The sequence below is a fragment of the Tenebrio molitor genome, chromosome 1 (genome assembly GCF_963966145.1).
Source record: "Tenebrio molitor chromosome 1, icTenMoli1.1, whole genome shotgun sequence".
NCBI classification, from domain to species: domain Eukaryota; kingdom Metazoa; phylum Arthropoda; class Insecta; order Coleoptera; family Tenebrionidae; genus Tenebrio; species Tenebrio molitor.
The window spans coordinates 12,086,557-12,097,792 of NC_091046.1; the positions used below are offsets into that span (position 1 = coordinate 12,086,557).

General features: G+C 31.1%; 1 protein-coding gene and 1 long non-coding RNA gene across 3 annotated transcripts in view; one reads left to right on the forward strand and one right to left on the reverse strand.

The window, feature by feature from the left end:
• Positions 1-11,236, forward strand: part of Duox (dual oxidase) — a 31,503-nt gene that overhangs the window by 9,151 nt on the left and 11,116 nt on the right. For both annotated transcript variants that reach the window (XM_069043932.1, XM_069043937.1), the window contains exon 2: positions 6,132-6,212. In XM_069043932.1, the coding sequence (XP_068900033.1) occupies positions 6,132-6,212 (81 nt within the window). The remainder of the gene's footprint in view (positions 1-6,131; positions 6,213-11,236) is intronic.
• On the reverse strand, positions 5,355-6,125 carry LOC138128040 (uncharacterized). The gene is made up of 2 exons (XR_011158501.1): positions 5,713-6,125; positions 5,355-5,628 (listed from the first exon to the last, which is right to left on the reverse strand). It is a non-coding gene; the product is annotated as an uncharacterized lncRNA (long non-coding RNA).

Below are 11,236 nucleotides of genomic sequence, written 5' to 3' on the forward strand. Positions count from 1 at the left end.
CCCTTGTAAAAATACGAAATGCCGCTCTACAAAAAAAAAGAAAGCCTAACCTCAAAATATTCCAAAATTCCAAATGTGATTTATTGCGAAGGGATGATATGAATGCAAAGTGGAGATTGAAATTAAAAAGGAGCTAACAAAAGCAAGTCACAGCTAGTGTTGAAAGTGGCCACCAACGTTTGTTAATTCAATTTAGTAAATTGTAACAATTGTCAATTCGATTGATGACATTTATTGACAGAACTAATAGTTCGGCACTTCAAAAAAAAAAGTAGAGCGGTACAGGAAAATTTACATGTGCAAAAATTCCAAAGGTAACTAGATGTAAATCATTTTATTCCACACTGTATTTCTTTTCAGAGTAAATAGCGAAAGGAAGAGTTCCACATTGTAAATCGATAAGAATCTTTGCAAATTTGATTTTTATTGAGTGATTTCCTAAATCCAATGTACGATTACGGATCGATAAGTCTTACACAATTTCAAATGTCACATGACGGAAATCCATTCATCCTTATCACCGTTATCTAGTATTATGATGGACTCAAGTTTCAAAATAAATCGACTAGGTTTAACGTTTTTTGTGTTTGGTTCACAATCTTTTATTAATAGAAAAACTTTGTCGTAAATAATTTTTAACCTGCGCCTGTCCCAGCCAGATACAATCTGCCTGTATGTAAATTATTGCAATTTGCATATTAATATTTTAATTTTATGTGGTCTTCTATGTTCATTTTAATAAAAAAATGATATTCAAATTTTCTCACCAGTAACGACGTTGAAGAAGCGTTGCAATTTAAATGTAATGGATTATTAACCAACTTGGTCGACTGCGAATACATTGCCATTTATTTAAGTAATTTTCATTGTTCTCAAAGAATTTTACAATCCTTTGAATATAAATACTTAAAATGTAAACAAATTTATAGCCATTAAATATTCTGTCACCAGATACAAGAATTGTTATGTCCGAGTGTCAGCAACATTTTACAGTTTTGGCTAATAAATTTGAAAGTTTTGTATAATTTTTGCTGACTACACCGTAACAGCAGGGAAGATGGTTGCGTAACGAAGACATTCTTCATTAACTTTGACTTTTTATTATATGGATAAAGTTCTGGAAGTAAATAAAAAAGGAGTTGAGAACCAGTGACGCCTTTTATATAGCAAAATGATATTAAACACGAAAACAATAAACATGTATTTCAAATTCGCTTTAGTAAAAATACGGAAATGTTGATTCAACGTTGCAAAATGCAGAAAAATTTATGACTGTCGCTGTCGTTTCTAAATTCCGTCGCCTTCCGTCTAAATTTTTGAATTCCATTAATTAATAATAAAGTTGTGGTCAACAACTCGCCTTAATTGAGATATAAATTCTCCAAATATTGTCAAAAGTCTCCTAAATTTGAAAATTAATGTACATACTTCTTCCAACAAACAAAATGTCATAATACTCATAATAGATACGTACAATAAGTATAAATTAAAAATCTACCGTTTCCTAAGTGTTCCACGAACTTGGAGAAGCGGAAAACGATAAATTTATCAACCATTATATTTGCATCCATTGTTTCATTGTGATAAGATTATATCAGCTGTCGTAAATCTTATTTTTCCCAAATATTCATATTGGTACATCACAATCAATCTCTAGACAGATCAAGGCTTGCGATTTTTAAGTAACTTATCATTCCATTATTCTTTTTTTGGTTATTTTGTCACTAATTGGTTCAAAAACTACTCAGTTGACTTGGCAACCAATCTTCAACCGTCTTTATTGGTCCAGCCTGACTCATTTCAACTTGGTTGATACAACTGGCCTTTAAACATATGAGTTAGCTTTTAATTTTGTTTATTTTTTTATTAAACTATAATACAGTCAAGGTAATTGGTCCCAAAGTGGTGTGGACGTTGTTAAACTTAAGATGTATTGTTTTTTATCTTTTTTATAAAAACAAATCTGAAAACTTGGACGCCACTCTTGAATGAATTGGCAATACTTTTGATTCGTTCTTGTATTTCTTATAAAAGAAATAGTTTCTAGTGCCTGGGGCGTTTCCTTTAACGCTTGAATTATAATGTTGTTACATAAACAGTATGTGAGCAAGTGAATAAACATGAAATTCTTATTATCCTGTTAATTAATATTAGTCTGAGCTATGGACAAGAAGAAATAACGACTTTCAGTCTGTAAAATATGACAATAGGTGTGCCAATAAAAACATGGATAGCTAGGTCGAGTCTAGGTTAACCTAACTGAGTTGACCCAAATATGCTATGGATATATCATAACTAGCTGCAATTTAAATTGTTGCTAAATTAACCCACATCAGCACTCTCTATTTTTATTTTAAAAAATCACATCTCGAGAATCTTGCATTCAAGGATCCAATTTGTTATGACGAAATCTGTACCTACTGAAGTAGTTGTTGCATTATCTGTTTAAAAAGCTTTGTTTTTAAAAAGAATGAGGATAGCTATTATGATTTTTTTCTATAAAGTTACATTATTTGCAAGGATAATTAAATTCATTAACAAAGATATTTACATATATATTTACAGCACAGTCTAACGGAATAAAATAATCGTTAAATAAGGCAAATATAGAGGAGTGTCTAAAGATGCACACACAAAGCAGACTAACTGAAAAGGAAATGAGAAAGGCTATAATTCTTTGTTTGCAACGAAAAAATAAAATTCAAGGTAAAATTAAAAACGTAATAAAAATTCTGTTGAATAACGGAATGTGGGGAGTATTTATGCAGTTCCACCTTTTATTATACTCTTTCTTGAAGAAAATGGGCGTACTATTTCACGTCAGATAAGATTACATGGTCATCATGAACCCTTCTTCGCCAGAATAAGGTTTGTAGGCCCTGTATAATCTTATTCAACGACGAATAGTGTAAAATCTGAAATATTCATTAAGCTCAAAAAAAGTTGTTAATACAAGTAGATAAAAAAATTTGCGATAAAGTTCTAATTATAGTGCTTCTTCAAACTCACGTCAAGTCATGTCAAGTTCTTTATAATGTACTAATTCGTTTTTGTTTGATTTTTTCGTAGCTTCACAGAAAATTTCTCACGAGTCTCCATTCATTTATTTCCAAAGTTAACATCTGCAAAGCAAATGTGAAGTTTCTAATAAAGTATGAAATATAATAGTATAAAGCATGGACTACATCAATTTTTTTTTAATTGACATGACAGTGACGGCCAAAATTCCGTGACCGCAATTGTACCTATTAAATGAAGACATCTACAATTTTTTTATTCTTACATAAATCTATAATTATGTAAAAACGATAACATCGTTTTTTATGTAATAAAAAAGCGCAATAGATGAATCATTTGAGAACACCGTATTCTGGACGTGTAGGAATACAGAGTTTTTCATAAAATGTGGTGAATCTTTAGAATTTTGTGTATATCTAGTGAAAATTACGTCAAAAGTTTCTACTTATAAAAAGTTTCTTCCGAGGTAACCCCACAAAGATATTCTCACTCTTGAAGTTAACGTCATTTTTTTATTATTAGATCAGTTTTGATAAATTCATGTTTTATCATTTGAAGCAATTTGGGAGATTGTATTCGAATTTTGGATAACGTTCTTGGGGGGTGCTCGACGGCAAAGCGCCTTCAGGCTTTCCAACCTCGAAGAAAATATTGGTGTTAGTTTTGAGCCTTCTTTACGTGCAAGATGTATGCTTTTTGATATCTTTTTGAGATAAACTCACTTAACAATGGAGGTTCCAATTTTTGTTCAAACAGTTAATAGTAGAGTTTTCAAATAAGTAGATATTTTTAAATAAACACCAGATGCCTCTTCAATATAAAACAATGTTATTTATTTCTGTATGAATTCATGGATTTGGAACACAAAAAATTCTACTTAAACCACCGAGACAAAACTAATTTCAAACATGGAAAGATTAAGATATATTATTAAATTTCATATTAAATGATTACTATAAAGACCCCCTTATCTGATGCATGCTCGTGCACGACATATTGTTGTTGTATTACTACACTCTCCATTAAATAACTTTGCGTTCCTTAATTTCATTTGAAGTAGTTCTTCTTCTATTTCTACTGGTGTCGCTTAAATGGGATGCTTTCAACATCACTGTTGCTTCAAGATGTTTTCTGCTACTTCAACAGTACGTGCTATCTAGAGCACCCTTGTTTTCTCTCGGAAATTGCTCATTTTATCGACATCAGACAAATATATCTTTTTACGTAAGAAAGTTTGAAAAAATGATAATAAAAATTAGTTCAAAATACTTTTTTGGGTTAAGGTTTTGAGTAAGTAGTAGAAATATTATCGGGTATTCGAGTACATTGTCTCAAATAGCTGCAAATGATATCGTGGAAAATTGGTTTTCGAAACTCAAGTTCGAGAGTGCACATCCTTGTAGGGTTACTTTAAAGGAGTTTTTTTAAGAATTTGTGACATTATCACTAGATCTACCAAAGTTCTAGAGATTGCCCATCATTTCTTGAATATCTTGTAGGTGATGTTTACCAACAATTAAGTAAAGTTACACCAAATACTTCATACAAATTTCAAAGATTTTATAAAACTTCTGAAAAACCGATCCTTATATTTAATTTTCTTTATTACTTTCTTTCTATTCTGGTTTGTTTCTATTCATTTATTTAACTACTTACACCTTATCGAGAATGTTTAAATGTACATGAAAAAAATATGGAAAACATTTTTTAGAGACAAAAAAAATCAATTATACTTAGGTACATACAATTAACGATAATACAATGTAAACAAAGATATACTCGTACATTATTACCTTGCAATGTTGCCGTAGTGGATTTAGGATAATTTTTACGATTTTCAAAGCTTCTAAATTCTATATAATAATAATAATAATAATAATAATAATAATGTTTATTTGCCCAACAGTTCTGGAAGAACCAATTACAGAGCAAAAATGACAAAAAAAAATGACATTAGTAATAATAATACATGAAACTAAATTAATGCTAAATGATATTCATCCTAACTTTTATTTACAATTTATTTATGCAGGATTAGATATTGGGAGTGAGTGATCTTGTACTTTGTGATAACTAAAAATTTGAAAACTGTTTTCAATACTTAAAATCTACTCTTCTTTCGTTATACGGGTCATTATAAATGTTTGTAACAACTAGTGGGCGTAGCGGCGCACCTAAAGCATAGCGCACAGCCACTACGATGGTACAATCATTTATAGTGACCCCGTATTAAAAAATATGTAATATTAATTTATTAATCACAAAAAAGTACACTTTGTTGCTTCATTTTGGAGAACTTATTCAGTGGTAAGGGTGAAAAAATGTAAAAAAAAATCAAAACGGCCATTAAGACTTTAATATTAAATAATTGCACATCATTGTGCAAAACTAAAGTCGGTAATAAGAAAAAAATGAGGCCATCTTTTATGGTCACAGCGTATGCACTTAATTACCCATCACGTATTTGCACACCCATCTTACTGAGATGCAAACTTTCGTTTCGTTTCCGTAGGCGTCATCTAACATTAGTTATCGTTTCTCCATTGGTACTTTTCATATTTCGTCATGAAAAAATGACTCACATGACGTAACCATGATACGTTACCAGAACTACAAATGCCTTCATTAAAAACGGTTTGCCCAGGATTTGCAACCGGAATTTCATCAAGGTTGATCCAGTTTTGGGTCACCTACCGAACGGAATTCCTCCATTATGATGTATGAGTCTTAATACCTAGATCTATTTGAGTCTCGTTCATCTAAATATAAATTTATGGGAATCAAATTAATTGATTCAGGTTATAAATAACGTGACCTGTGAAATCAGGATATACCTGCAACTAACGGCGTGCTTTTTACTTAGTGTTTACAACTCTAACCTACTTTTAAGTGACTATATCAGGCTTTATATTGCCATTATATTGCTCACTTTCTCTACTTAACTTATTATACTTTAACAATAAAAGCAAGGTTGTGTACGACTGTTCTTCAAGTGTTGTCGATGTCTATTTTCTCAAGTGATGAGCAAAAGCAATTACAAACACCTCAGCGTGTCAACGATTATCAAACAGTTCGATTGCAACATTATTGACAATTTTTTGTACTTGTTTCAGAACGTCTCTACAGTCGCACCGAAAAACAACGATACGATGGATGGTTCAATAATTTAGCTCATCCAGAATGGGGCTCTGTAGGTAAGAGTATTTCGGTATAAATTTCCTGTTTTTTAAGGAAATGTCATTGTCAAGCGAGTGGAGCTTTGCAAACCCACGACTATTACGTATTTACACAAAAACTCATCTTTAAATTAGATTTCATAAATTCTTATGTAGAAAAAATGATACTTGTAATAAGAAGTTAAGAATATTCATATCTATCATCAAATTGAACGAAAACCAAAAGCATTAACCCCGAGCTTTCAGATGCAATGCAATTAATTAATTATATTGAAAATTCAGAAACCAAATGAAAGATAATCTGATTTTGAAATTTTATTTGTCTACAATTTCTGTGCTTAACGGAAACAATATTGTTTTAAAACCACAAACTACATAAAATTTACATTATTCAAAATGATCTGTTGGTTTTCAAAAGACTACTTAATATGAGGTTTATAAAATACATTTGCATAATATCCACATTCATTTAATAATGTATTCAAGAAATTAAGAAGATGATTTTAAATACCAAATACCACTCAGTTTTATGAATTGTTAAACAGAAGAAAAGATGCTTAGCAATTTGTAACAAGAAGCACAAGGACATTTCGTATGTTGAACAAGTATTATAGGTACAGTGTGGAATAAAATGATTTACATCTAGTTACCTTTGGAATTTTTGCACATGTAAATTTTCCTGTACCGCTCTACCTTTTTTTTTCGAAGTCCGAACTATTAGTTTTGTCAATAAATGTCATCAATCGAATTGACAATTGTTACAATTTACTAAATTGAATTAACAAACGTTGGTGGCCACTGTCAACACTAGCTGTGACTCGCTTTTGTTAGCTCCTTTTTAATTTCAATCTTAACTTTGCATTCATATCATCCCTTCGCAATAAATCACATTTGGAATTTGGATATATATTTTGAGGTTAGGCTTTCTTTTTTTTGTAGAGCGGCATTTCGTATTTTTACAAGGGTAATGCAAAGGTAACTAGATGTAAATCATTTTATTCCACGCTGTACGTCCAGCAAGAGATTGGGAGATTTTAAATTGTATTAAATTAACCCAACACTACAAAATACACTAGAATACATTAATTAGAGCATAATTTCAGGGCAAAAAATGTTACTGCTTGAAGGTAAATAAATAAATAATTTACGCTAGGTAGTACCTCCTCTGCGTAGAATTTAGTGATTTTTATGTCAACCACTCTCTCGCCGGACAAACTATATCATATTTTTAAAATTCTGAATTTTGTTTTATTTTTTTATTTCGAACAATAACTATTACTTTCCAAAAGAAAAATATCAATTAAAACCACATTATTCTGGAGATAAATGCATTCTAACTTTTACAGAAGAAAATTAAGAAGTCTAAATTTACGTAATACGAAAGTGTTTATTCTGTTCCTGACAAAAGAAAAATTGGGAGCAAATGATCATTTATTGTCAGCAATATCTGTGCGTTTAAAATTTAAGCGATCAAGGAAAAAATTATTTGGTTCTGTACCATAAGCAGGTTACAGTGAAATTACAGCAGAGAGTGGTAACTTGTTTGTAGGTAGCGTAGAAAAAATTTGCATAGTGAATTATTATTATCCACTGGGTACCAAACTGGTAATTCTGGACTAGAGACACATTCCTATTCATGATGACCTATGATTATCATCGACCAGGATCCAGATGGATTCTTTGAAAGATTTGTTATAGTGAATGCATTTTTGGTTCAAAAATTGATTCAGGTTGGCGAAGGAAACACGAGGGTTTTCCACCTCACTGAAAGACCATATAATCACCTTAGCAAGAAATCTTTAGGAATAATTTTTGGGATGATTTTGATTCTGTATTTACTAAGTGGAACAATGTAGCAAGGAGTAATTGCTATCAAAGAGAAATGAAAGGGAGAGAACATAATTCTGTTTCATGGGGCAAATGCAAGAGGTGCTGTTCCTAAAGCCGCTTTGAAAATATTGGAATAACCCCTTCATTCGCAGGATCTAACCCTCAGAAATTATTATATATTCTTATTAATAAAAAAGCCTATTACTCGGTATTCTCCGGAGGTAAATGAGTGGTTCGAAACACAAAAGAAGATTTTTCTTATATACACATCAAAGCACTTCAGCATTGTTACCCAAAATATTTTAGTGTCTTAGAGGTGGCTAGTTGTGAAATAAAATTATTTGAACTTCCATATTCTTCTACTTCTATATCAGAGAAATAAATCGTAAACATCTTCGTATGTGCAGACGGAAAAATAAGAACACTGTTTTTTTTTTTGTTCCTACATTCAAACCATACGAAATTTAATGTGAAAAATAAAATTTAGAAAATCAAGGGTCCGTTTGTGTTTAAAAGAAAAATAAAGTGTCGCAGACAAATACCTTATTTCCGAACAACAACAAAAGCTTGACTGAAAAGTGAGGAAAAAAATAACAGCAATTAATTTAAATCGCACACCAAGTATCGAGTGTTCAATTGAAAAATTCGTCAAGTAGGTGGCCTTTGAATTTTTCACAACATTGTGAAGTATGTTTTAGAAGATCAATGACAAAAGTTAGGTTAAGACTACGTTAAAAAGTGACATTTTTGATTAAATTTATTTTATATGTATAAGGCATTCACGATCTTTTTGGGACCGAGTTGGCTATGACCATCTAATGATTTTGTTGGCAGTACCTCAGTGATAACTACATTCCCTAAAGGAAATTGACACTTTTTATGTTAGGTTAGGTTGTTTTCAGTTTAGGGTTATATTTTCTGAATAAGTACATTGTTGCCGGATCTCTTAAATCTGGTCTGTCCTTTTTAAATTAAATTAAATCGTTTAATAGAAATTGTTTATCGTAATAAAATTATTTTGGCAATTTTGACTGTTCCTTTGACGGAAATTTAAATTATTTTTGCACACTTAATAAATCATTTAGTTTCTCACAAATATTAAAATAAAAAATCTGGCAATGCGGTGGCAAGAAAATGTCGAACAGACACTGACAGGAAAAAAAATTGCATCTGTTGCATCACTGAGTCAGTTAGTCCAACATGAAAAGAAAAAATCATAGCCAACTCGGTCCCAAAAAGATCGTGAATGCCTAATATGTAATGTGAGTGGCAGGATTATAATTAGAGCAGGACATGTCTCTGACTACATGTTTGGTAACAAAATCTCTTAGTCTGACAAGTCGCAGCGATGTGTAATCTGTAAAATTTTAGATTAGATATGTTTTTTATGTTGAAATATTAAATGCACACAAGACTGGCTTCAATTCCCGTATTGCTGTGACACAGTAGGGATAAAGATGTAAATTCTTGTGTAACATTTTGTGCGTTGTTCCTAGAGAGAGATTAATTTACTGACGGATAGATGTTTTTGGTGCATTAATTAAATTGAAATTAAATTTAATTAAAGTTCAATTTCACAGAAAATGAAACTCAACTCAAAAAAGACGTTACACTCGCAAAACACAACTAACATCTGTCAAAGGAGACATCATCCCTTTTTCGCTCTATCTTCTTTCATCAAAAAGTCATAGTCAACTTGAAGAACTTCTCATTTGAACACCCGTTGTTATAATTACTTGAGAGAAAAATATTCGACTCGGTGTATGGAAAAAATTTTTCGTGCCCCTGGCCGGAATTTGGTAAATTACAGATCTCGAAATCGTCCAGAAACACATGCATTGCCGGCCTAGTCCGGCTAAAAGTAGGGATTTCGAGTTGTCATCGGTTTCAGTTGGCATTTGTTATCATAATTCTATCAAACGTCAATGTTTGTTCTGTGGATGGCTCGTTAAAAATGTTTTTCTATTTATAACAACGTACAAACTACAAAGAAGCAATATTTAACTAAAATTAATTAATTAAAATTACGTTTCGAGCCACTTCTTGAATATGGACTGGTGTATTTATTACAACAAATGTTTCAGGAAAATGTCAAAAACAAAACAAATTAATTAAATTTAATAAATGTCAGGAAACAAGAGCGATGTTGATTTTAAAATTTAAATGTTTAAATGTAAGTGTTGCCAACACAAAAAAAGTACCTAATACCAATTATTAAAACAAGTGCTTTAACTTCCATTTAACAAAAATCCGCAGAAGTCGGCATGAAAAATTTTGTGTATCGCACGTCCAGAAACTGTTTTGCAAGCATTCGTACTTACAATACTCGTCTATCGACTCGTACTGCAAACCGTACTCATACTCGCAAACGTGCAGTTTCTGGCCTAGTGATACAAATAACTATTACGTACCTATTTATGTATTAATTTCTTGAAATGGTCAAAAATTTCCCGAGTTTTTGTTGTAGCTAAGAAAACCGTACCAAATGAAAACATCACGAGAGGAAATTATTAACAGTTTAACATACAGGGGCAGATATTTTGGCAAACTATTTCCTGAGAAAAATGTGAAACTCACAAAAATTAATTTATGTTACAAACTTGCAATAATTAATCTTTTTTTTCGGTAATAAGTGTACTCGAAATTTGATAAGTTGATAACGATCCCTTGATTTCTTTTTAACAGAAATATATTTTTTATCACCACCATCGATTGATTATTTATTTCTAAATAATATTGTCTTATATGAAATTCTTTTGATATATGTACGAGTACAAGATATAAAATGGACATAAATCTTAACTGAACAAATAGGTAATACATATTTTACTTTTTCTTATTGCTGCATTATACAAGGTGATTCTGAAATAAGTTTGAAAAAAAAAAGTGGAGTATCATTGATTCAAAATAATTAATTCTGCGTAAATGACTTTTGGAGGTGAAATCAAAAGGAAGGAAATTACCCTATATCCTTGTATTTTCAACGCCTATGAATAGGGAAAATTTGTCCGAATTTGTTCACTTCATTAGCAACCATTATTACATCAACTCCACAATAAAGGCGTAGGTGCAAGCATACTGCTTTGTAAATGTTTCTATGGAAATAATCGAGAGGAGTAAGATTACGTTTGTGACTGATGGGCACCTTTGATTATTATTATTGATAAACTACCAAGATAATCAGGTAATCACCTTTAACTCAGCAGCGTATT